The 27,112-nt window shown below is 34.2% G+C and overlaps 3 protein-coding genes and 1 non-coding gene across 6 annotated transcripts; 2 read left to right on the forward strand and 2 right to left on the reverse strand.

The window, feature by feature from the left end:
* Positions 1–176: 176 nt before the first annotated feature.
* LOC126674773 (protein HASTY 1) lies at positions 177–10,169 on the reverse strand. 2 transcript variants are annotated; one of them, XM_050369279.2, is made up of 25 exons: positions 9,921–10,169; positions 9,160–9,261; positions 8,094–8,237; positions 7,937–8,017; positions 7,771–7,840; positions 7,385–7,455; positions 7,134–7,297; positions 6,373–6,444; positions 6,050–6,287; positions 5,895–5,957; positions 5,517–5,804; positions 5,283–5,396; positions 5,055–5,181; positions 4,787–4,956; positions 4,598–4,699; positions 4,169–4,272; positions 3,791–4,079; positions 3,453–3,697; positions 2,272–2,775; positions 1,864–2,158; positions 1,555–1,738; positions 1,222–1,391; positions 810–871; positions 599–731; positions 177–496 (listed from the first exon to the last, which is right to left on the reverse strand). In XM_050369279.2, exons 1-22 carry the CDS (start codon positions 10,032–10,034, stop codon positions 1,312–1,314), a joined length of 3,621 nt encoding a protein of 1,206 aa, XP_050225236.1. In that variant the 5' UTR covers positions 10,035–10,169; the 3' UTR covers positions 177–496; positions 599–731; positions 810–871; positions 1,222–1,311. The 2 variants fall into 2 exon arrangements, with proteins under 2 accessions (XP_050225236.1, XP_050225235.1); XM_050369278.2 differs by having other exon boundaries at positions 599–871.
* A 1,481-nt stretch (positions 10,170–11,650) lies between these two features.
* Positions 11,651–11,757, forward strand: LOC126676057 (small nucleolar RNA snoR118). The gene has a single exon (XR_007640231.1). It is a non-coding gene; the product is annotated as a small nucleolar RNA snoR118 (small nucleolar RNA).
* Positions 11,758–12,817: 1,060 nt separating this feature from the next.
* LOC126673670 (probable serine/threonine-protein kinase At1g54610) lies at positions 12,818–17,609 on the reverse strand. Of its 2 annotated transcripts, none has more exons than XM_050367899.2 (8): positions 17,389–17,609; positions 16,784–17,220; positions 16,183–16,467; positions 15,767–16,084; positions 14,983–15,210; positions 14,613–14,713; positions 13,960–14,077; positions 12,818–13,447 (listed from the first exon to the last, which is right to left on the reverse strand). In XM_050367899.2, exons 2-8 carry the CDS (start codon positions 17,147–17,149, stop codon positions 13,130–13,132), a joined length of 1,734 nt encoding a protein of 577 aa, XP_050223856.1. In that variant the 5' UTR covers positions 17,150–17,220; positions 17,389–17,609; the 3' UTR covers positions 12,818–13,129. The 2 variants fall into 2 exon arrangements, with proteins under 2 accessions (XP_050223856.1, XP_050223855.1); XM_050367898.2 differs by having other exon boundaries at positions 16,784–17,262.
* Positions 17,610–20,273: 2,664 nt separating this feature from the next.
* On the forward strand, positions 20,274–22,080 carry LOC126671359 (uncharacterized). Its single transcript, XM_050365130.1, has 2 exons — positions 20,274–21,026; positions 21,133–22,080. The coding sequence occupies exons 1-2, from the start codon at positions 20,274–20,276 to the stop codon at positions 22,078–22,080; spliced, it is 1,701 nt and encodes a 566-aa protein (XP_050221087.1).
* Positions 22,081–27,112: the final 5,032 nt, after the last annotated feature.

Genomic DNA, 27,112 nt, shown 5'->3' on the forward strand with positions numbered 1-27,112 from the left:
TTTTCTTTTAACCTGTAAATATAACTAATTTTTAAAAAATTTATATTCTCTAGGTCCCTTATATTTATATTTTCATAATATTCCTCAAAATATATAGACTTTTAGGCTATTATTATTTCTTAATACAAAATCAAAATATTACTAGTTTATATTTATAATAGATTTGAACAAATTCATACTCGTAAACTCAAGTCTATTTTAGCACGCAGTCAAGCAGTACCCAGTCTCTTACCCTAATCAGAAGAAGAAGAAGAAAAAAGTGACAACATACTTAAAGAGTTGATCAGATCCTAATATAAAAGTTTATTGCAACTATAGAAAATTACATCTAGTAGAAGTTCTACTTAATAATTCAGCAGATCATGAAGCGGGTGGACCGACTTGACCAGGTGGGCCGATCGAGCCAGAAGGGACAATTTGGCCGATCGAACCAGGCGCTCGGATTGGACCACTAAAGCAGTCTTCAAGTAACCAGCAACAGCACAAGAATCCCATACTGCAATGCAAAATATACCAAGAAATAAATATTATAAATTCCGAGTGTTTTTGGCATTGACAAATACTGAAGAATTGATTGAAACTCGAAAACATGACATACCAAGCAGCTAAAACATCGCAAAAACCACAGCAGCCGCCGCGGCCACTAACGCCTGGTGGCAGAGAATCCCATGGGAGCATGGCTAACAATATACACCACAAAGAAAAGGCTTTGCCCAAGAACTGAGACGAGACTGCAGATTATAGGGATATTTTGGTTGGCTATTAACAATTCACAAGCCATAATATATAAATGGAGTAAAATTTTCCACCTGCTTTTCTCAGCTACCCTTCAAACTTGGAAATTTGGTCTAGTAATTCATATTTGTCTCACCTAAGAAAACATATTAGTGGGTATTATGTTAACAAGAGGTTAAACACGTAATATTATTTCGTATTTTATACGTAATATATACTAGTTCTGAAAGTTCCATCGAAGTATTCAGAAATTGTAGAGAAGTAAAAGACAGAAATATGAATAATTAGGCATAAACTGCAAATCCAGGTCAAAGTGTGGTGTATAAACCGCCCGGTAATGGAAAACAAAAGCTAATCGTGTGAGACAGCTTCCTATGGAAACAAAAGCATCTGATAATCACGGAATTTCATATATTATACAGATTTCTATTCAGCTGTCTCCACATATAATAGGGCTAATAAAACCTGCCTCTGTAAGTGTATTACCTCTATAATGTTAAATATTAGATCTCTTTTTTTCTTTCTGTTGAACTTTTGTATCTGTACATCATATCTGCAAACGCTAACATGATTCCTTCACAAAATGGCTGCCAATCCCAAAGACTCACCCTCATCAATTCTGCTTTCCGAAGCACCAACTGAGCTTCGGTGTCTCGCTGAAACAGTAGCCAAAAGAATTAAAAACAATATTTTTTATTACAATCCTTAAATTAAACCGGCAACTTGGCAAGTGCTTCTCTTATGAATTATGATCGCAAATTACTAATTGCTGATAAAAATCCTTCAGATGTGATATCAAAATGATGTTGGATGGCTTACTTGTGACATTAGTGATAACATTTACACTTTTCTGAGCAGCAAGTGCCTTCAACTTGTTTCCAGAACCTAACATAAGCAAACTCTTTAGGTGCTGCTTTTGTTCCTTGGGACTAGATGTCTTTACCAAAGCTTCCTCGAAAGCAGCCAGATCATGGGGCATTAAACAAGGGAGCGAGAGTAGCACCTGGAGAATAAAGTGTAGATATCCTTCAGTTGACGATGATTAGGAATTCCTAAACTGGGCGGTAGCATATAACTAGCAACATCCTAGAATGATACATTAGAAGATCAAGAAGAATGATAATATACCTGTCTTGGTGCCGGATCTCTATCACGAAGATAAATGTAAATTTCTCGACAGAGATTAACCAATTCAGCGCTGATGACTGCATTTGACTCGAGCTCCAAGCCTTTGATGATTGCATAAAATAAATCTTTTGAAACAAATTCTCTGAGCTCAACATTGTTTGTTGATATAGCGAGATGAATAACCGTAGCACAAAAAGCAGAAACTTTAGTCATTGCTTCACTATCTGTCCATGTAAAAGCTTCTAAGGAAATCTGCAATGCAGGAAGGGCTAGACCTCTATGCTTCAAAAGAAAACTGTACACAAATGAATTTTAGACATAACCAAGATGAGGAATGAAATAACAGTCACTGAAGAAACTATTTCTTCCCTAAATAAACTGGAAAAGCTAATCTTAAACAACACATACCCAACCATAGAGTTTGATGCAAATACATCCAGATCTTTTAGAGAAGAAATATCAATGCGGTTTACATGCCCAGACTGCTCAAAAGAAGGAATTCCGGTATTTACTACCGGTGAAGCTATAGCAGAAAGAAGTGAGCATGTTTCGCGAGTTAGATCTCGAAGCAGTTTTTCCTCCATTACTTCAACTTTAAGGTCTGAGCCGGCAAGCATGCCAAGGACATCGGGCACTTTCGCTTTACCTTCATGCAAAAGACTCGACCAAGAAAAGCTAAGAACCTGCTGTGTGTGGAGAAGTAATGGATACATGAGTTTTTCCAGCCAAACTTCCCACATTTCTGAAGGACAAGATTTGACCAAAAACATCAAAACCGAGTGAATTAGCTGCCTTATATGCCTGAACTGCATCGAGTGTATATTCTCAACCAATGCCACACTAACAGAATGAATATCCAAGCATTTATAAAATGGATCCCCGATGGTCATTGACAGGCCCAAAACATTGTACCTGCAATCGTGAAAGACGCATAAGAACTTAATTTCCACTAGGCAAAACCTGACTAGGATAATAAATAATTTCAGCAAGGAATAAACTATAAACGCAAAAACTTCACATGGTGGTCCACAGAGCGAATATTTTTCTAGTAAAGCTATTTTCAAGCTCGTGTATAGACTTGGACTCTCATGTTTAGCAAAAACTGTTTCGTCTGTGTTTTAAAAAACTTCGCATGTTTAACAAACTCATGAAGTCGATGGAAAGCTAATAATAAGATACCTCATAACAATGTCAGTGCTTGAGATTGCGCAAACATGATCAATCGCATTTACCAAAAACATGAGAAAATCTCAGTCCTAATATTTAGTTTATACTCAGCTACTAGAGCATAAATGTCACAGTTTTCAATTCCATATTTTGCAGATATCAATGCGGTCCCATGAAAAAGAAGACATCGAGCTATAACATTTAACATACAATTGATGTGTGATAATTATACCTATCATAAGCAGCTTCTAATTATTAAATATTTCCTCAGAACTCTATATGCGTAACGATTATATAAATACAGACAATAAATACTACCAATCAGCTTTGGAAGTGACACACAAAATCTTCAATTGAACTCACATATAACAATTTGAACCCAATGAAAACACATAACACATGGAAAAGCACTCAATACTTACCCACTGTCTCTGATTCCTTTTAACCAATTTCGTGTATCAGATTCATTGATTTCTGCATAACCTTCCTTACTCATGTCAACCTGAGATCCATCAGTGAAAGTTAAAGAACCCTTTGGCAGTTTGGGGTTTCCTTCTCCAAGGAGAGCAAATCGTTCAACATCACTCATAGCCATGGCAGCTTTCAATTCGCTAGGTAATGATTGATATACGGATGGAGACCAAAGTGAATGTATGACACGAAGCAGCTGTAAATCAATAAGAATACTTCAGAAGTTCAACTTCAAGTAAGAAAACATTAATGATAAGAAGGACATTATTAGTTCTTAAGAGAAACACACTTTTAAAAGAGGAGGAAGCATCCACGATAGATGTGAAGCCACTGGATGCAAGACAGTAGTTGTTGAGCAGCTTTGCAAAGCCGTACTTCCTTTTCTGTTTCCGCTTCTTTTAAGCGCCTTCTCAAAGAAGGTCACAGTGTGGAAAATAGACCACATAAACTGTGTCTCAGAGCATAAGCGAACTAGACCCTGTGGTTCAGATAAATAATTATTTTGCCAGTCTAGCTGCATCCACTGCTGGCTCAGAGGTTCAAGTAACCATGCTAAAACCTCTTGCTGTTGTTGAGTCCTGCAGTAGTTAATAAACTTGAAGCAATAAGCAAGATATCTGAAACTAGGAGACAAAGTACAGTCTGTTCATTGTGAAAAAAGAATTACCCAGCAGCAGAAGCCATAACAAGGAATGCTTCACCTAGAATATTATGTTCACCGCGATTCAGACATCCCTCTCTTTGCATATGTGCCATAGTATTGGCTATGCCCTACAATAAACAGAAGACAAAAAAGTAACTATGAGATTTTTCTGAGAAGATTGTTCAATCGATGCATGAATATGGCCTATGGAATTCAGTTATTTTTATGTCCAATCATTATATAAAAATTCACCTTTCTAGAGTGTGTATTAGTCTCTATTTAAAGATTTTACAATGAGGGGGAGTATGAATGGGATATCCACTCATTTAGTTTAGCGGCCACTCAAGGGCGTGATGGCAGATTTTGTTTACAGCTAGAAAATGAACAATGTTAACAAACTTCTCCAAAGAAATTAAAAACAATATCAGCTAAAAAGGAGAACAGTTAAGCAACCTTCATGTGAGGCAGAATGCTTCTGTCAGAAGCTTTGGCTATTCGAATGAAGGACATACAAATCTGCAGTCTCGCATGCCGTGCACTATTTGTTGAAGGATCCTAACAACCAGATAGAAGTGCCAGATAAAATCAGTTTCCCCTTTAAAAGACAGCATTACAAATTAATGTTGACATCACAAGAGAAACCTTAACAGCAGCTGGAAGTGAAGTCAGAAGCTCAAATAGTTTATTGATAATGCTGCCCACAGCATCAGGAAAATATTTCAGAAAGGGGCCTAATGCGTCTAAATAGTGCCCAAGAACTTCCACAAGAGCTGGGTCCGTCCATTTCAAAGAAAGAAGCTGTTGAAGTAAACCTTCAGTTCAAAGAAATCAGAGGTTTTTTTATCAGGACTCAAATTAAATAAATAATATTATTATTATACATATAACCAGGTAGAAATTGCTCAGAAACCTTCAAATATTCTACACAATGAGAAGTGAACTTCTGAACTCCCCCCGGCAAATTCACTCGATCCATCAAAAATTGCACTTGCTACGTTTTCCAGAGCCACTTGTGTGCTTTCCATTATAGCTAATTCCTGATGTTTAGAAACATAAGCTACTTAGAAGTTCCATATATTGAAAACCTAAGGAGTAGGCATAAATAAATAAGTATACTTAGAAGAGTTCATCAATCAACCTGGACAGGCGCTGGCAAAGTCAAGAGACTTCTAATGATTGAATAAATCCTCTCAGAAATTTTAGCACCAGCAACTAACGGCTTAAAGGCGGCAATGAACTTTATCAGCTCAGACTGCATTAGGAGAGCATGCATCAGTGACAATCCAAATAACAAGCAATAAAATGATGAAGCGCGCACGGACAAATTGAGAGGGGCAGAGGAGAAGAAAAGGAAACATCTATCCAAAATTACCAGCTTGGTACGATACTGGCTAAAATCTCCCTTTCCTTCAAAATCATCACTCCATAACTCTAGAGTCCCAAGGGAAAGAGACGTTCCAGGAGATACTTTTTCTCTTTTGAGCATGCGCTGGAAAGTGATATCGAGAATTGCACTGCAAATGTCATCACTCATTAGACTTAAAATTTTTGTTTTCACATTATCAGCTTGTCCACAAGCAAGGCCCACGTTAGCATTAGAAACATCTCCGGAGGCATGTGCAGTTATTTTTGGCTTTGATATTAATTCTCTCATTAGCCCCTACAAAATAAATGCAAACATTAACAATAACAACAGCAATGGCAAATGTATTGAATAGCATGAAATGCTTGAAAATAAAACTCCACCCACCAACCAAAAGGGCAAAGATTGAAAATGAAGAGCTAGTTTATAATGTTGAAAAAACCCCAGCATCTGAAACAATTCAAAGAGTTAAGTTCTCAGTGGATATTCAAAAGAACAAAAATATCATGCTCGAACATTCCAAATCAAATATATCCAATTACCTGCTGTAAATAAAGAGAGAGCATAGTACTTTCATTAATTATGCACTGCAAATTGGAAGAACCCAAAGACACCATACTCTCACATAAATACTCGGCAAACTCAAATTCACTCTCGTCTGTGACCCCAGGACTTGACCCGGATTTGTGTAAGAAGTCTATGGATAAATTCACTAAAATCTGAAAGATATTACACATTGCAGAATCAAATTCAGCAGCAGAGGCATCGATGGGTCTCTTCCTGCAACTCAATGTCATAACAATAAGCACAGAGGGCGGTTAAGTACATAAACTACTTCAAGACATAAATGAATCTTAACACATACCTTGGGGAGACGAGTCTGAAAAACTCACAAGCATGAAGACGAAAGTCAGCCGAGGAAAGCAAAAAACCACACCTAGGAAGAGGGGAGAAACATGTTGCGCAAAGTAAGCTACTAATCCATAATAATTACAACGGAAATGGGAAATAAATGCTTACTAATGAGATCATAGTTGTTAAAAGCGCGCCTGAGGCGCGCTAAGGCGCTAGAATAGCGCATAGCGCAGGTGGTGCGCCTCAGAAACACCTGAGGCGACCACCTTCATCAAGGCGCGCTAAAGCGCTCAGGCGAGCCTCTGAAGCGCGCTTAGCGCATCTGAGAAACCCTAATAATTTTGGGCTTGGGTTTTGGGCCTTTAAAAACAAAACATTAACAAAAGAGCTAGTTGGGTTTTTGGCTTTTAAAAATATTAAAAGAATGCATAGAAAATTTAAACGACTGCTCCTCTTCTCCTCTTCTCTGTTTTCTACCTTCAAACTTCCACAAAATAGATGATTTTAGGTTGCAACTAGTGGTAGGCTAGTAGCTTTATTGGACTTATGATTTTATCAAAAGCATACATTTAATTTTGGGGACAATTATTGTGTGTTATAGGTATTTTAATTTTTTTTTACATATATGCGCCGAGTTTCATTCGGGCGTGCGCTTTTTTTGCGCCTTGCGCTTAAAGCGATATGAGACCCTTTGCGCTTCAAGTGCGCTTTGCGCTTTAACAACTATGAATGAGATCAAATCAGCTAATAGCCTAAGACTGGTTATCATACCCGTGAATTATCCCATATTTGGCTAGATCAGGCAAAGGAGCCCACTCTGCATATGCATTTATGGCATTCAAAGTAGCTGTTACTGTGGCAGCATGTTGTTTTGCAGCATCCAGTTGTTGATTTCCAACTTCCCGTAATGCAGCTCCAAAGTGTCTTTCCAGTAACTTTACCAAAAATAAAGACATTATGATAATGCATGTGAACATAGGCGAGGAAGAAAAAATACAATCAAGGTAAAGTTGGAAGCATACAGTGAAGAGTAAAGGTAAAATTTCAGATAAAGATTGAGTAAGCCCCCTTAACAAAAGCCTCCGCCGATCACCTAAAATTGGAAGCACATTGAATAACAAGAGAAGAGATGTAAGCAGCAATAGAGTGATGATATAAATAAAATATAAACATACACTTTTAGACCCAAATAATTAAACAGTTTCACAGAATAATAGGGAGAAAAAAGAAAGGACTCCCTGCCAACCTAGGGAGTAAATGAAAGAGCTTAAAAACATAAATTTGAGATGTTAATCAACTCGATCAATAACTCCAACATGAAGTTTATAATTAACTAAGTATTCAATTTTCTAAATTTGTGTCAGACATGTTTCAGTACAAAGTTTACACTCAAAGCAGGACTAAATACCTTCTAAATCTTCATTGTGAACAGTAATATCTTCAGGAAGCCATCTCAGCATCATTGAAACCAATTCAGCCTGCGACAAAGGGGAAAAATCAGAAACAGTTATACATTTCAGAAAAAATAAGCTATCCACTTAAAGGAAAATTGAGCTAGACAAGGCAATGCATACTTGAACAGGACCCTGACCGGAGAGGGAAACAAGGGATGGAAGAAGCTCTTGCCAAAGTTCAATGCCTTCTCTTCTGACAATCTGTTGAAGAGAAAAAGTCAGTTCTGGAATGCCCAAAAATGATATGCAAAAGAATTAAGAGGGATGTGCTTAGAACCTCAGCGACAAGGGCAGCTGTCTGACTTTTTAGATGCCATTCTTCACAAGAATTTGCAATCTCGGACATCAAATCTACAGCAACATTTGCGAAATTCCTGCGTTCTATTGGGCTTAATTCCTCCCATCGCAACCTAACCAAATGCTACAGATAATGTGTGCGCTTTAGTTATCTAACTATGATCAAACTTCAAACATCTAAAAGCTTTATCAATTAATTTAATGCATTCGAATGACTTTTTGGGCAGCATAGAAACTAATAGCACTAGGAACCATTAAATTTCATGATATGTAGCTGGTATCAAGTTAATATATGCAGCTATTTTTTATTTTATGAACATTCGCTATATTCCAGATTTAGTTGACAAATAAAAACATGATAGGAGCTACTGAAATTATTCCATACTAGAAGCATGTGAAAAAGTGAACTCTTAATAATTTTATCAAAAATACAATTTTTTTCATCAAAGCGCATGGCAAGCCTGTAACAGAACTTACAGTAAAATACCAAGTGATTGAAGAATTGCTATTATTAAATGCTGATTAACTTGTGGTATTGATCAAAAAGTTCATAATCGAAGAAAATCCGCATGCATGAAATTCATACTCAATAATGCTCACATGATCACATCACCGACAGGCAACAACTACAAGAAAACATATTGGTCTCGCATCAAAATTTAGTAGGGTCTTGTATACATAATTCGTATACAACATTCTACTTTAGGATAGAACAGGCGTGTTTAAGAGAAGTTTTAATTTCATCACACATAGAAAAAGAGATGCACATGTATTGCCAAAAAGAACATGAAGTGGTAAACTATAAAGAACAATTCGCGCTCGAGCTGCACCCACGGTGAAGAAGAAAACATAAAGAGTTGAAAAAATCATCTTGTCGGGCTCGAGGATGGTTCTTTCTGAACACATACTCCTTTATGCTAAATGGTAGAATGTAATAAGGTCTCAATACCAGACTACAAGGATATACATTCAACATTGCATCAAAGCATCTAAATGGAAAAGGAAAGAAAAAAGGAAAAGTAAAGAGCAGCTTATATAATGCAAACCTGCAGCATTTTGAAAGCATGCAATCGAATTTCAGATGACCAGTCTTTTTTTACAAGATTGAATGATGTATTTGCCAAAACGCGTACATCCCCCATTTTTATCTGCAGATATCAAACAGTGAATCAATTACGTTGGCATAGTACAAAAATAAGCGCTGGAACTTCAGAAAAATCAAAGTAATTCTCGCTAATGCAAATATGTTTCTTAAAGGCCAATCGAAACAAGAACTTTACGGAGAGCGGAAAGCATTGCAATCTTAAACGGAAAAAATGCATAACAACTCTATAAATCACACATAAAAATCAAAGCAAAACAAAACACTGCCCTTTCTCAACTTCATATCTACTTAATTCAACCAGATTCCACAAAGTCATCCGAGTCCGTAATCGCATTCACATTTTTGAAAATCAACAATAGCAAACCTCGTTATTCAGCTAACTTCTCTAAAACTCTATTTACCATCTAACACAACAACTCACATACAGAAAAACCCACCACAGTACAACCTAACAGCCCAAGAAAATTTACAAGTTCATCAACATTAACCAAAACAAATGAATATTTCAAGACTTAAGCAAGTAATTTCAATGAGTTCAGTCCAACACTAACTCAGTAACTCTTGAAAATCATAAAAAAACCGACCTCAAATACAATTAAGTCATATTTAACTTTTAGTATATTCTAACACAAACGATTGAAGAAATAAAATAAACAAATTAACATAATAAAAAAAAGGGATTAAAGAGAGAATTAACCGTACAGATTCAAGAAAAGAAACTGCGGCTCGACGAGAATCAGAAGTGGAACTCCAGTCGAGAGCCGCGACGATTGCTCTGGCGACGTTGTTTGTAGTGTTGCTGTTCGAATCCTCCATTGAAGTGAAGTACTGTTACTGATAATTAATTATTTTTGAAATTTAGAACTGATTTTTTTGAAACGGAGAAGGTAAAGAAAAACTGTTGTGTTGTTGTGGGTTTTAAAGCTCAGAAGGTTTTTATGTTTTATTACAAATTCACTTCGCAATTCACATCTACTATGTTTTGTCCCTCTGTTTTTTCTTTTTCTTCCACATTTTTTTCGTCTAATTTATTTGGCTTAAAATATATTTGAGTTTTTTTACGTTATTACCCTTTTAACGATTGAGTTTTTATACTAAAAGATGTTTACAACGCTATTAATTTCATTCAAATTAAATTTTTTTGTCCGTTTTTATCCATATAGATATATTGAGTTTAACTCTAGTAGATAGAACTGTTTGATGAAAATACTCAAATTGTTTGTAATTGATAATGTAGGGATGCAATGTGAATATTTTTTAATATAGGGATTCAATCGTTAAAAGTGTGATAGTGTATGGATTCAGATATGCGATGTGCCAATTTATTTAATTATTCTTATTTAAAATTATGCATGGCTTAATTAACCATCGAAAATATCTCACTTTTTTTAATTTTATTTATGGCTCAAACTCTTAAAATCGTCAATTTATCTTATATTTTAATTTTCAGTTTAAATGATAGTTTTTTGTTCAAATTAAATAAAATAAATAAATATATTTTTCATATTGTTTTCAGTTTTTTCTAATATCATCAAAAAAAATTAAACATAAGCAGCATATTTGAACTTTTTTTCATTCAACTTAAACAAACAAAACTGAAAATTTAAATTAAATTAAAATTTAAGATTTTAAAAGTTCGTGCCATAAACAAAATAAAAAAAAGTGCAGTCTTCTTCAAAAGCCATTACTATATTAATTTGGTTCTTTTATTTGACAAACTTGAAGACCAAGTAATACCCTTTTTAAGAATCTATGTTGAGCTGTTTTAGACATAAAGATGCATTCAAATATATTTTCAATTCAACTAGTATTTTTATAACAAAGTGTTTGACATTTATATAATGGTAGATAACTTTACTTTACTTGAACTCCGCCGTTCAAATATAAAAATCATCTTATATATTATTATCCATCCTTATCAGTCTATTGACAAATTCAATAAAATTGTAACACGATATCAAATAATTTAAAGTTAATTATATCATTGTTCTAAAGGAAATTAATTCTATCATATTATTAACATCAAATGTCCACGAATAATATAAGTATATGATACAATTTTATGTTTTCAAATTATAATAAAAGAAATTGCGAGGATCTACAAAATATATAGTATTGTTCTATGTGCTTCGAACGTAGCTCGCAATATAATAATACGTCAATAATAATATACTTTTAATCAATAACTAAAGTAAATTAACATTAATTCCAAGGCGCAATTGAGTTGATAAGAAAATAATTAATCATTATTTTAATAATACTTACATAATCAGTATTATTAAAATTAATGATTATTATAAATGTTCTATGTATAAATAGAATGGGAGGGTTAAGAAAATCATGGTTGTTGAACTATTTGCCATTTACATATCGTTTTATTTATTATATTTTAATAATTTACCTTTTATTTCATATCGAAGAAGGCTTCTATGGTAGATGATGAAAATGCACTGGGCTCTGAGCTAACTGTTGACAACAGCTAAGCTTATGTGTGATGCACATTTGCAGCAAAAAAAAAAGAAGGCCTCTATGTCAATCTGTGTCAAAAATACCTATGCGCCCTTATAAATGGTGCATAAGGTCCACAATAGGCACAAATTTGATTTATCTATACTTCTATATCTATCTATATCTATACTATATATAAAAGCACGGATGGGGGGGACAGACAAATTTACTAAATAATCCTTTTCAGTTTACTACTAAATAAAAGTTTTATAGTCATTTAATTAATCACTATTATAATTAAAGTCCTAATTAGAATAGGTAGCTAAATTATCTCCAATTTAGTTTTTAGTATGTAAAAAATAATTATTTTGTCTCCAAATTAGTAGGAATATCTATTTTTTAGTTTGATTGAACTACAAAATTAAAATACTGTATTTGATCAATATATTATTATTTAAATTTCTATTTTATTATTTTTAAAGATAGAAATTAATAAAATTAAATTAATTATTTAATTATGGTTATTATAAAATCAAAAGAAGAATAAATTCAGTATGGAGAAAAAAATTATAAACGAATATATTATATTTACTTTTACAAAAATTCTTAACTAATTTAATATTAATTATAAATAAAAAATTGATATAATTATACTAAATTTACTATTACGTTCATTGACGAGTTACGTTACGAGCCACATGCATAGCACATAATGCGAAACTAGTTTTAAAAAAATATGTATAAAGGTGGAATTTAAAAATAAAATAGGGGAAAATAGGGGGAAATCCCCAAACGTTTACGTGGTTATCTGACGTATTTGTTACCATATAAGCAATTTTTGCTTGAATTGTTACAATAACCTCTAACTGATGTAAAACAAAAAAAATTCGATTATCAAAATATAACAAATGCAAACCGTTTTGTAAAAGTTCGATATTTCAATAACCGCAAAAGACTTTAACCCTAAAATGAGACTTTTACTTTTCCATCGCTGCCTTTTCCAATTTTCTCCAACACCCTCTAAGACTTATGATTCATAGGGGAAAACACAAGGAAGAAAAATGAGGGTAAGAGAATGAAACAGAAAACAGAAGATCAGGACAATTCCACAATTTATTAATTTGTTTCCACTAAATTACGAAAAAAAAAAATTAACACAAAAAAATAGTAATATTAATGATAATATTATACATATCGATAGAATTTTTTATCAGCATCCCAATAGAAAGAAATGATTTTTCCTGTCATGAAAATGGAAAACAAAAGTATATAAAATTTGATTTCACCCCCCAAAAAAGTACATCTTTTTTTTTCTGTAACCAAATAAAATTCTCTCTTTTGACGTGTGAACCAAGCCAAGCAAATTTGCAGGCATCAAATGGCAGCATAAGCTTTTGCTGTATAGGCAATTGCCAGTTTTCACAAATGAAGATTCTCAATATATGAGCATATACACTCAAAGTTCAAGCCACAGTTTGCTTCCCCTTTAATCGAGTATCGTTGGTTCTATCTCTATGGTTTGCCATTAATGATTTTGCTGCATTTTTCTTTCGTCTCGGGCCGCCAGCACTAGCAGGATCACCCAATGGACCCGACCATGTTTGAATAGGTTCTTTTGAATGGGTGAATGAGGTGGAGCTATACGGAACATCAGAAGGAACATATGCCGGATCAATGTGCTGAGACACTCCTAAAGGATAGCCTAGTGCCCCGTCCTGGTGAGGCGGAGGAAACTTTTCGCTCTTGCTCTTTGCGTTTGCATAGTTAATAAGCCGTCTTCTCTGTTTTAACGACGAAACAACATTGTAAGTAATCCGGGCACATATAAGCAATACTATAGTTGAGTAATCGACAAAAATATTATTCCCTTGACAGTAGGGGTGTGCAAAAACCAAACCGATAAATTTGGTTCGCTCTTGTTTGACATTATAAAAAAATTAGTTTTTTGGTTTGGTTCAGTTTTGAACATTAAGAAAATTCAGTTCAATTCTGGTATAAATCGAGTGGAACCAAAAATTCAACGGGACCAACTGGTTTGGTTTGGTTAGATTTAAAAAAAATACATCCTTGTAATTTGATTTGGTTCAATTTGGTTTGAACTAATACACACCCCTATTTGACAGCTTGACAGGTTCGCCACTCTGAATAATACAGATTTTCAACCACTCCATGTTTTTTTTTAAATAATCAACCACTCCATGTTAGTTGACCAAGAGGTACAAACAACTTAATCACTGAATATCCAATAATTTATCCACAGAAAAAAATGTAGAATAAGGGTTCTGAAACATACATCAATATTAGATTGGAGCTCTGCATTGGCCTCTGGAGCAGGCATTGGCCGAGGTGCACGATCACGTGTCCTTGGTTTCTTTGTATTCTCACCCTGGGCTTTAGAAGCAGCTCTTTGTCTAAAAAGCATATATAAATGCATTAGAGAGATATTGTTCCTTTTCATTCAGTAAAAAAAATCACAGTATTAAAGTGACAATTAATATATTGAATGAATGTCTAAAGGAATTTCCATGAATGAATGTCAAGAAGTGCAAAATGAGCATACAATCTACAACAAACAGAAATGAAGACCCGTTAAATTGGGGCCGGAAAAACCAGAAAATAATTGAAGTCGAGGAATAAATTCAATCAACATGGTCCTCTCTCTTTCTTGGAGTGGAATCATATGGCCCTTTTGAATCTATAGCAACTTAGACTCATTCTAATTACAGATCACTCATATGTAAAATAAAATTTTCCTTGAACTATAAACTAAGTTCTAAGATGGATCCGTAATTTAAAATATATCAACTGAAGAACAACATTTCTGTAAGTAGCTACCAGTTTTAAATCGAAGTGCATGCCTGCCAATTACAATACCAGCATGCTCATGGGGATTTAGATGTCTCGTCAAAGGAAATATAATAACAAATGAAAGTGTAAAAGAGGTACCTTCGAGCTTCATCATCTCTTCGTTTAGCATCCATTTCCTTACTTGGAGGATATTTTGGGAGAGTAGAAGGCTCACAAGCATAAGGCTCTGTTGTGAAGAACTGCATAACAGAAAATATAAAAATATAACAAAAGGAATGCTGATACATTGTTTTCTGTATAAGTCGTATGGATTGATTTCCTAGGTCGATTTAAGAAAGAAAAAACGCAACGAGGAATCTCAAATACAAAGTTCATGAGTGTAACCCAAATTTAGGATTTCAAGAGAGATTTGTTAAAATCGGGTGTCACTATTGGAGCCAAAGCATTTTAATGGGGATATTTTTATCACTGATTGCAGCCATACAACTATTAGAATTTGATAACTTACTTCACTTCTTAGGGCAGTTGTGGCCGTCTGACGTTCAGCTGGATCAATTGAAAGAAGAGTTTCTATGAGAGGAAGTGATGATGATGGAAAATCTTTAAACGTTTCCCTTATGCATCTTTTGTAAGGCTCTCGGGGCCTAAATAATGTTGCATGTGGTAACTTTGATTTCTTCCAGTAATCATCTGAAGGTGACCCACATAGCTTGTAAATCTTATGCAGTTGCTCTACCTGAGTCATTGAGCAAACGATTATCGTAGGATTTGAGAACATAAAATGTATCCAAATGTGATCTACCAAACTGCAACCAGAAGCATATTCATACTAACACAATTAAGCTATAATCACAAAATAGTTGGGCCACTTATATGCTTATTTGTATCCTCTACTCATGCAGTTATGGCTTAATTTTCAGAAGGATTTAAAAGTTCTATTATTCTACATCTATGCTGACTGATACGTATGTAAGAATGCCTGTTTCAAGACCAAAAATTACTATGTTTAACGAGCAAGGCGGGCCATTACTCCAATTTATAAAAAGAAAATCAAAGCATTGTAAACATATTGGTATACATTCTACATCCAACACTTTTCAGCCTAAAACCAAAACTCAAATCTTGTCCGTAAGTCTTACACCGGCTCTTTATCCAACTTCCAACATTGTTAAGTGTTACCATCAACTTTTTAGGAAATTAATGGACTCATGAAATGCAAAAGGCCGATGTACAAAGTTGCATCATGAAATTGCTTTGAAAATTAAAAAGCCAACAAGAATAAGCAACTTTACCTCAGTACGGCCTGGCATAATAGGCTTTCCAGCCAATAGCTCGGCCAGGATACAACCTGCACTCCAGAGGTCCACACCCACATCATAATCTGTAGCTCCGAGAAGAAGCTCAGGAGGTCGATACCATAGAGTAACCACCCGACTAGTCATTGGATGCTTGTGATTGGGATCAAAGAAAGACGCCAATCCAAAATCAGCAATCCTGAGTATTCCTTCATTGTCAATTAGAAGATTTGATCCTTTGATGTCACGATGTAGAACACCGCGGTTGTGACAGTGCTCAAGACCGGATAATAGTTGATGCATGTAACATTTAACCTGAAACGTTAACGCACTAAGGATAATAGTTCCTTATCCCACTAAGGAAGACTAGGCATCAGCTACAAAAGTGGATTTCAAGACAGATGCAGACAGACCTGTGACTCTGTGAACTTTACTCCGGGGCTTGCAGCAAGTCCAGCTAAATCGTGCTCCATGTACTCAAACACCAGGTACAAACTACATGACATCCTGGATGTAACTAAACCTTCTAACTTTACAACATTCACATGGTCCAATCTCCTCAAAATGAGGATTTCTCTTGCCATAAATTTTACGCTTTCAGGTTCCAGATTATCAAATCGAACCTTCTTCAGTGCAACAACTTTACCTGATAATGAATCTCTAGCTTTATACACATTGCTATATGTTCCCGATCCAATCTACAAGAATGGAAGAACCAACATGAATACGAGTAGTAACTCCAAAAAACACAATGAATAAGAAAAACAATTTTATAATAACAATGATATTAACAACCATGTTAATGAAAAAAATAAAACGCCTTTGAACATCTCATCTTCCTACAATTTGAAGACTACTCCAACTCATAAAAAGCTTAATTTTGAGAACCACATTGTTATGCCATACATAACGGGATAATTTACAAGGCCAGCCGATCAAGCTAACCATATATTCACAATTACTTTCAGTTTTAGCAAACTCGTGAATTAGTGGCATTATAATTACATAACATACCTTATCAATCTTCTCAAATGTGTCAGCACGCCGTGGAATCCATCCATTGAGCGCCTCCCCGCACACAGCCGATAGCCAAGGCGGCCATCCGGCTGCAACTTGCTCACCGTGCAAATGCTTTGGCGGATTACTCAACCTAGGATTCGGCTTCGACCTCCTCCTCTCCCCCCTCGGCTTTTTACTATCTCCCTCACCTTTATCTTCCTTCTGAGCCTCCTCATTTTCAATCTCAACAACACTACTAGCATCAGTTTTTCGCACCGAAACACTCTCTACTTTCCTATCAGATTCAACACTCAGCTGCTTAACCTCTTTAGACTCTGAAACTATGCCAGAACTAACCTCTCTACCAAGAACACAACCCATGTCTTAAAATCTAAATCTCATCATAGCCCATGTAATAGTTTTCCTAAAAATCAACATCTACTCACTAGTCACTGCAAAACAAGAAACTAATCACTAATAATCTAAACCAATCACTGCAAAACAATAACTTTTCACAATCAGGAGTCTTAAAATGAGCTAAAAATATGCAAATCAGAAACCCATGAAAATAAAGTGAAGAAGGATCTGACCCAAGAGAGATTAAAGGAAAAGAAACTTACTTTGATTGAATCTGAGTGATGGGGAGAGGGTGATTTTGGAAAGAATCTGATGAATTGGAAGTATTGGAAATTTTTGTGGGATTTTGATGGGTCCTTTGAAAAATAAAAGAATTGAAAGGAATTTGGAGTAACAAGACAAAGTAGAGAGATGATTTTATTTGGCCTTTGGCTTTTGCCTTTGGTTTTCCTGTTTTCTTCCAAGTCAAACACTCTCTCTCTCATCATGGATTTTCATTTCTAAATTGGCTAAATCTATTTTACAATTCTTAAACTATACAATTTTAATTTGTCAAGTCCTTCAATTTTTATTTAATTTATTTATATCTCTAAATTTTGCTTTTTTTGTTCATTGAGTCCTTTAACTTTTATATTTTTGTTTTATTGGATTTCTAAATTTTTATTTATTAGTTCATTGGATCCTTAAATGGATCTCCGTTTAAGAAATCAATAAATAAAAAAACAAAAATTTAAAAATCTAAGGAAGCTAAATAGAAGTTAAGAGACTTGACAAATTAAAATAGTGTAGGACCTTAAACTGATTTAGCCTTCTAAATTTATAGCAATGCACATGCTTTTTTTAATTAATAAATTATTTTATTAAATATGTGGTTCAATTTAAAAAGTTAAATCTAAAAAAAACATAATTAACATTTAGTTTAATATTTAACTATGTTAGTTTTACGAAAAATTATACAATACAACCGTTGTGTAATGTCATTCGTGTAACAAACTAATAATGTGTTAGTTACCGGCGGCGTGGCGGTTTTTGGTGGATGTGCGGCGATAGATGGTCGGGTGGTGCCGATTAGAGGGTTGTGTGGGAGACTTTAGGTGTGATTTGATTGAATGAGTGGGTTTAAATCTGGAGTTGAGTTGGATATGTTTTGGTTAAATTTATTTAAATTATAAATTTTTAGAAGAATTTTAGTCATTTTTTGGGTTTAGAATATTTTGCGAGCGCTGTCATAAAATTTAGGGAATCTGTTAACCGTTTTTAAAGTCTAGGAGGTTTCTTATAAAGTGACCATAAAATCATGGTTCATGGGTATTATTATTAGCCTATTTTTAAAACATAAAATTAGATTATCTATTTTGTATTAAATGAATAATAACTATTTTTACTCTATGGTAAAATAGAAAACCCATAAATGTATATTTTTCTCAAAATAAATGTTTTTCAATAATAATAACATTAAAAGATAAGCTACTTATATCTTTGAAATAGTTATATTTAATTTGATATTACATGAAGCATGAAAAATGAGTCAACTATGTCAAAACTATTCTCATTTCAAGTGTAGCTTTCTCCTCAAACTTGATGGATGTAGCCAATAACTTTTTTTGTATTTCCCTCGTAAAGAAGCACCTTCTACAAAAGAAAATTGTCAAAAAAATCAGTATTAAAGATATTTAATAATAATAAAATTAAAAATACTATATAATCTTAACAATTTATTTTACTATCATCGTCGTGGGTATTAGTCGGTCGGAGTGGTAATAATAAATTTAAAATGCTACACTAGTATTAATAATTAATTTTATTATCGTCGTCGTGGACATTAGCCGGTCGGAGCGGCGGAGGGTGATGGTGTAGGTGTGAGCAGCTGCTTTAAATTTTGTTGCAGCATAGTGGGGGTCGAGTTAGAGCCTTAGAGGTTGTGGTGGAACAATGTAGGTGCCATAAATTCCTTTTGTTGTTGACATTTTTCAATTATTAATTCTAATTCAAACTAATAAGGTACTATCAATTATTGGATAAATCAGTTCAAAACAGATATTTGATAATATAATGTCAAGCAGTTATTCCATGTGATTGTTTTATATAAAATAGTAATAACTAATAACATAATACACCATATTTTACTATAATATATGATATCTATTCATAAACTATTTATTAATCTATTCATAAACTATTTATTAATTTCATTAACTCTACATAAATATTTATGTGAAAAAAAAAGTTTTATGACAATATAGATTTAAAGTTTATTTGGAGTAAGAAAAAAGTTCAATAAAATAAATGTTAGCGAATTAAACTTTATTTTTCTTTCTTTTTGGTTGCTGCTAGATTTTTATGTGACATTTGAACATCTTTCCAAAGAGAGAATATTTGCCACATTCTTACAATTTTGATTTTTGTATACCTTTCAATTATATTTTATAATTACAACCAGAAAAATTAACATTTAAGATTCTATTTTAAATTCATAAACTTTCAATTACTAAAGTAACATGATAATAAGAATAAAGATGAGTAATAATAAAAAAAAATAAAGATGAGCAATTTTTAACTTATATTTTAATTTTGGGCGGCGATATTTCCAGATCAATTATTTATAGGGCCAGAGCAGTTTTTATATTTTAGACATTATTACCCTTCTATTAATTAGGCATTTGTTTTCTTCTTTTTGGTTATATATTTATTCCTTAATTAAACTTATTTGATTCTAATTAAAACACTTAAACCTGGAACTCTTTTCATATCAATTTCTTTTTTTTAATTGAATCAAACCTTTTGATAATATCTGCAACTAATTTTCTGCCGGCACGCATATTCATCATTGTTGGTCCGGTATGCTAGTGTGTCTTTTAAAAATTCTATACTTCTTCTCATATATTTTTCTCTTATGGGTGTTAAATAATCACGTTTTTCTAGCTATGCTCATTATTACACTAATTAATTTGTTCAAATCAATCATAAAATTATGATGATTTGTTGTTATTTTTCTAACATGTTTGTGATATCAATTTGTTTCGTATGTATACAGAATTGGTTTTATGAATTTATTTTAAATTTAAACTGTTAAAGTAATTACTTCTATTAAACTGTAGTATATTTTTGATATTTGTCATATTTATTTATTTTTCTTAACTACAGAAAAATGGAAGACAATTTAAACATTGAAAGCATGATGGAAAAAAATTCTACAGAATATTTACAACAGCTAAATACAGAAGCGGAGAGCCAAGAATGCAATGAACAACGAAACATGCTAGATTTGTTGAGTAAGAAGTTTCAAACTCGTGATGAGCTCATTGTGCATGTTCGAAATTTTTTCTTTGAGAAAGGTTATGTTTTGTCCATTCAAAGCTCTAGAAAAGATAAATATGTCACTATTGGTTGTGATTTAGGAGGTATTTACCGAAATAGGCATTGTGTTCCTTTTGACAAACGACAAAGAAAAACTTCTACCCGTCTTAGAAATTGTCCATTCATGATTAAAGGAAAAAAGCAAGATGAAGGGTTTTGGACATTAGAAGAAAAAAATAACTTGCATAATCATGAGGCCTCCGTAGACATGTCCGGACATTCATCTTGTCGTCATTTGTCAAAGGAAGAAATTAGTAGTGTTGAAACAATGAGTAAATCAGGCATAGCACCGCGTCATATTTTGACATCACTTCGACAAAAAAATAATAGTCTTCAAGCAGTCTCTCGGAGTGTGTATAATGCCAAAGCTAAAATCTATAGAGAAAATTTGGGTTGTCGAACTATAATTCAAGCATTGTTTGAGGAATTTGGAGATGGCGATTTTACATTCAATGCTCAACATAATGACACTGGCCATTTAACGCATCTATTTTTCGCTCATCCTTTATCTATTACACTTACGCGAAATTACCAAAATGTCTTTGTAATGGGTTGCACCTACAAGACAAATAAATATAAGATGCCATTATTAGACATAATTGGAATTTCTAGTTTGAACTCATCCTTTTATTCATGTTTTGCACTTTTAGAGAAGGAGTGTGAACAAGATTATGTTAGATATGTTTAAAACAATTCTTGGAGATAATGTTCAACCATCTGCAATTGTTTCTGATAGGGAGTTGGTTTTAATGAATGCTATTAGAGTAGTTTTTCCCAAAACTAGAATTTTTTTATGTGTGTGGCATATTGAGAAGAATATATTGGCAAACTGCAAGCGATATTTTGAAGTTCAAGATGAATGGGATTCTTTTTTATCTTCGTGGAATGAAATTATATATACATCAAATGAAGTTGAATATGCAGAAAATTGGAAACAATTTGAAGGAAAATATGCACAGAAGCAAAATGTCATTAATTATATTCATGGTACTTGGCTTCCATATCATGAATATTTTATTAGTGTATGGACAGAGAAACATCTTCATTTTGGTAATCGTGTCTCCTCAAGAGCTGAAAGTGCACATGCAAAACTCAAAAGATATTTGCAAGTTTCTACAGGTGACTTTCGTCAACTAAAAGATAAAATATGTCTTGCTATTGAAAATGAGTTTCAAGAAATTAAAGCTCATTTGGCTACTGAAAGGTTACATTTACCACATTATTGTAACTCTTTGTTTTTTAAGAATCTCACTACTCGTGTTTCAAAATTTGCAATGAGACAATTGCATAATCTATATGAAATGGTGAAATATGGGAAAGTAACACCTTTGTGTAAAGGTCATTTTACAGCAACTATGGGTCTTCCTTGTGCTCATAAGATGATGAGTTGGAAGGGTGGGATGATTCCTCTTGATTCCATTCACTCTCAATGGAGAATTGATTCAAATTTTATTTCTAGCCTTGGTGAAACTAGAAATAGGGATGATGGCATTCAAGAGATGTTTACTGAGCTTCAATATAAATATCAACAATGTCCTCTTGTTCAAAAGGAGTATGTCCGAGAGACATTATCTCATATCAACTTCATCGTATCTTGAGCCGACTATTCAACCACATAAGGGTCGGCCCACAAAAAATGCAAGAAAAAACAACTCGAGTACTAGAGAGCGTATTCCTTCTAACTTTGAGATGGTAGAGAATAGAAGAAGATGTCGCGTTTGCAAGGGTGTGGGCCATAATAGTCGTACTTGTAAAGAAACTATCGTAGTTGATGAGCTCGATTCAAGGAATATGGATTTTTCTATGAATGAAGGTGGTCAGTCAAATTTGGTTGATCTAAACTTGGATTACAATCCAATCAATTTTAGAAGAAAATTCAAACATCAAGTAAGTATCTAATTTTTTTTTAAATTTACTTGAATGCGGTAGTTCTAATCAACTTTTTAACGGTCTACTATCTAGTGATAATTGATTTCGTTGTTTGTGTATGATATTTTTAATACAGCTATCTATCTCGGGTTTGGAAACACGTAGACCAACTTAGTAATGCTCTAATGGATCATTTTTGGGTAGCTGATCACTTAAATCCCCTGTCATGTTGGCAAGAGTCATGATGTCTTCAAATTTGGTCCATAAAGCTGTAACTTTCTGTTTCTACTTATTTTGTTTGCAGTTTTATTATTTTATTGGTTTTGTGATTGTAACAATTTAATTTGACGGTATAATTAGCAAACTTCGTTTTTGATTGGTTTTATAATTATAATAATCTAGTATGATTTGCTAAAGTGTTCACTTTCTTTTGGTAATTTGAGGTCCGTTAAGTGCCCATTTTCTCATGTTATTTGAGAAAAATAATATTTTAGTGGTGATATTAATTGCAGGTGTGATATACATTAGTAGTGGTATGGCAATTGGCAGTACATTTGTCCAATATAATTGAGTGCAAGTGATATATGTTGGCAGGGGTTTGTATTTTTATTCTCATTTATTACCGGTCATAAAAAAGAGTCCAAAAATATGTCGTAGAAAAATTAGTTGCGGAGATTTATCAAACGATTTGATTCAATTAAAGAAAAAAGATATTGATGTAAAAAGAATTTCCAAGTTTAAGTGTTTTGATTAGTAATATCAAATAAGCTTAATTAAGGAATAAATATATAACCAAAAAGAAGAAAACAAATGCCTAACCAATAGAAGGGTAATAATGTCTAAAATATAAAAATTGCTCTGGCTCTATAAATAATTGATCTGGAAATATCGCCACCCTTTAATTTTATACCGAATTATTTTCACGTAAATTGCATGAAAATTTATCAGATTTTACGTCTCATAGTACTTCCATCCACATTTTATTATAATCCAAACAATAATCATCCCTTTAAGCCTACAATCCTATAGCAAAATCAAAAGTTTATACAGGTAGAATCAAAATTATGAAATGTTAATATAATCTAAACAATAAATGTTTAATAAAAAAAAATTGATCATAATAAAAAAAACTAGTAAAATTTAAAATCCTCATATCAAAACATAATATCACTGCTACCGATTGAAAAAAAAAAACAAAATGAATCCCTCAAAATTTGAAGCATAGTATGCAAAAAAGTTGCGTAATGTAATTTTTTGCAGTATGTTCACTTCTGACAAAACAGCTCATTATCATATGATTCATATCCTAATACAATTAATTAAGCAGAAAGTAAAACTAAAATGGCACGGTAGAGTAGCATTAGCATGGAGTTCCTTCTCCACAATTACCGAGTAGCCAAGCCTGTAACCCCATACGCAAAGCTCTCCAACGAGAGCAATCAAATTCGGTAGTATCTGTGAAATTTTACGAGGCACCATAAGTAAAATTTTAAATGTGTGATTTATTCGTCTCATAAAGTGATAACGGAGAGCTGTTCGTTTCAATTACTGTCAATATATGGACAAAAACATAACTCATGTTGAGTCACCAACCGGTGAATGGCACAAGATTGCGACTATTAGCACATCAACAAATGCTAAAATAAAGGATTGTGCAATGGATAGGTTTCATGAATCGTGATACTTAAACCAGGAAGGCAGGAACACTCATGTAAAAGACATAACCAAGTCAAGATGTTTACCTAGGAGAAATAAAGCTTGGCAGATTTATCACGACTACTCGTCAGCTTCACCGCTTTGGCATACTGGGCTGTTTGTCTTGCATAGTCTTAGTGACTTCAGGAAAATGCCAACCTTGCCATTCCTTAACTCTCATTGTTGTTTAGGACCTTATCGAGATAATTGAGCAAACCAATAGCTTGAATAATCCTTAACCTGAAAACATAGAAGTAAATGGAACGACGCTAAAGCAATAACAACCTACATATCCTTCACGTACATTTTGATAAATACAATGTATAATATTAATATTTAACGATTGCCGAAAGCCTAGATTGTTTAATTTCAAGAAGTTTTCAAGATCCTCAGTTTTTTTCTTTTAAACACTCCACATTTGGTTGATGGGATGAAATTCAGCCACTAACTTTGAAAAGATTTTTACCCACAAAAATGGCACAGTTGTAGAAATCAGAAGGTTACAGAGTAGAAGTACTATCAAAATTATATCCAACAAGTTAACTCTATTAACCATATCAATACAAATCAGAAAATCCTTACCAATATTGACAGTCAAACAAATCAACAATCATCCTATCAATCATCTCCTACAATCAAGGAAAATTAATCATGTTCATATTACAAATATAGGAAATTTATATTAGTGTATCATTGTAATTATATCAATTATTCTTGCTATACTTAACATTGTAATCCTATAAATATGTACCTCATTCAACAGTAAATATACACAATTTCAAAAACATTCAGCAACCTTGTCTTATATGGTATCACAGCGCCATCAACGATCCGCAACAAACAACCTCCGACCAAAACGCTTCACCTTCAAGCGCACCAACCCACCCTTGCCTCAACCCCGTTCCACCATGACAAACACTGTGCAAGAAACTTTGATTCCCAACCCACATGAAACCACAAAACCCTTAACTGCTCTCAACCTAAGCCATGTCATTAAGTTGACACCACTTAACTATTCCTCGTGGCATTTTCAGTTAACAAATATACTTTTCGGGCTCAGCTTACTCGGTTTCCTGGATGGATCCGAGTCTCCACCACCTGCCACCGTCCTTGACTCTGAGACAAATGAAAAACCCAATCCCGCCTACTTGACTTGGCTCAAGCAAGACGGACTGATTCTTGGTGCCTTAATGGGTACTATCTCTTCTGCCCTCCAATCCTTAATTGTAAGGGCTAAAACCACTAAGGAGGCTTGGGACATCCTTGCCCATACTTACGCAAACCCCTCGCGTGCGCATATTATGCAACTTAAAGACAAATTTGACTCCATTGTTAAATCAACGGATCAAACCATCTCGGACTATATGCACTCGATTAAAGCGTGTGTAGACCAACTCGCCCTTATGGGCAAAGTCCTTGATCCCGAAGATATTATCTCCAAGGTCTTAAAGGGCCTTAACTATGAGCTCTATAAACCCGTCATCAACGCCATTAGAGCTCGTGATACACCCATTAGTTTTGAAGCATTACATGAAAAACTACTTCAACACGAACTGATTGTCAAACACCAAGAAACCACCAATCATTTCACCCCATCTGCGAATCCTGCATATCGCCAGAATAACCAGCACCACCATCGTAGTTATTCCCGCCACCAACCCAACTCTCCTTACCCACAAACCACCACCCACAACCATCCAAATCCCCGACCCTTCCAAGGGCGATGTCAGTGGTGCCGTCAAACAGGCCATGTCATTGCCAATTGCCCCTTATTCAGGAAACTTTTTCCAACCATTGTCTTCCCGGCGCCACCATCTACTCGCTATAATCAACCACCACCTCAGGCCCACTCGGCCACCTATGGAGCACCTCCACCGAACCCAAACTTCCTGCTTGACAGCGGCGCTACCAATCATATCACCCACGATCTGGACACTTTAGCTTTTCATTCTCCTTATACCGGACTGGACGATCTCATTATCGGAGACGGTTCAACTCTCCCGATTGAAAATATAGGTTCTTTTACTCTCCAATCTCTTCAATTCAATAATGTGTTGCATGTTCCAACCATCTCACGCAATATTCTGTCAATTTCGCAATTATGTAAAGATAATAATGCATTTATACTTTTCTCACCTGATTTGTTTTGTTTAAAGGCAATATCATCGGGGAGAATTCTGCTCCAGGGCCGAGTTAAGCAAGGAATTTACGAGTGGTGTCCTCAACAACCAATTGCTCAAACCGCTGTCAAAGGAACCGCTCCAATATCTTGGCATCATAAGTTAGGCCACCCATCTTATGATGTAATTAAGATTATTAATAAAAATTTATCGTCACCAATATTGGATTATGAACACTGTCATTCTTGTTGTGTTGCTAAGAGCAAAAAGCTCCCTTTTTCTAATTCTTCGCTAAAGTCAAATGCACCACTTGATCTTTTATTCTCGGACTTATGGACCAGCCCGGTCTTATCTCGAGATCACTACAAATACTATATCGTATTCGTAGACCACTTTAGTAAATATATTTGGTTATATCCATTAAAACGCAAATCCGACACCACGACAATATTTATTCAATTTAAGGCATTAGTGGAAAAATATTTCCAAAAACCGATTCGACATTTTTTTTCCGATAATGGAGGTGAATATATTAAATTAAATAAAACACTTCTTGAAAATGGAATATCCCACTCTACATCACCACCTCATACTCCTGAACATAATGGATATGCCGAAAGGCGTCACCGTCACATTGTGGAAACCGGTCTAGCTCTCCTAAACCACGCAGGTCTTCCGACCACTTATTGGCCATTTGCATTTAGTACAGCAACTTATCTTATAAATCGACTCCCTACCAAAACCTTAAATGGTAACTCACCATATTCTGTAATACATAATAAACAACCCAATTACACAAAACTCCATAATTTTGGATGTCTTTGTTACCCTTGGTTAAGACCGTATACTAAGAATAAATTAGAAGACCGCTCTATTTCATGCATTTTCGTTGGCTATTCCACCACTCAAAGCGCATACCATTGTCTTGACCCAAAAACTTATCGCA

This window comes from Mercurialis annua, linkage group LG3 (assembly GCF_937616625.2).
Source record: "Mercurialis annua linkage group LG3, ddMerAnnu1.2, whole genome shotgun sequence".
Lineage (NCBI taxonomy): Eukaryota > Viridiplantae > Streptophyta > Magnoliopsida > Malpighiales > Euphorbiaceae > Mercurialis > Mercurialis annua.

Bases quoted from the DNA above. Each gene is read 5' to 3' on its own strand.
- LOC126673670 (XM_050367899.2), bottom strand. From the start codon at position 17,149: ATGGGTTGTGTTCTTGGTAGAGAGGTTAGTTCTGGCATAGTTTCAGAG. The intron at 16,085-16,182 runs GTCTGTCTGCAT...TTAACGTTTCAG, and splicing joins TAAAGTTCACAGAGTCACAG to GTTAAATGTTACATGCATCA. The intron at 13,448-13,959 runs GTATGTTTCAGA...TCGTTAAAACAG, and splicing joins AGCTCCAATCTAATATTGAT to AGAAGACGGCTTATTAACTA.
- LOC126674773 (XM_050369279.2), bottom strand. From the start codon at position 10,034: ATGGAGGATTCGAACAGCAACACTACAAACAACGTCGCCAGAGCAATC. The intron at 5,805-5,894 runs GTGGGTGGAGTT...TTTATTTTGTAG, and splicing joins AATCTTTGCCCTTTTGGTTG to GGGCTAATGAGAGAATTAAT. The intron at 1,739-1,863 runs GTATATTATCAT...TTTATTCTCCAG, and splicing joins GAGATCCGGCACCAAGACAG to GTGCTACTCTCGCTCCCTTG.
- LOC126671359 (XM_050365130.1), top strand. From the start codon at position 20,274: ATGGAAGACAATTTAAACATTGAAAGCATGATGGAAAAAAATTCTACA. The intron at 21,027-21,132 runs GTAATGGGTTGC...TTGCACTTTTAG, and splicing joins GAAATTACCAAAATGTCTTT to AGAAGGAGTGTGAACAAGAT.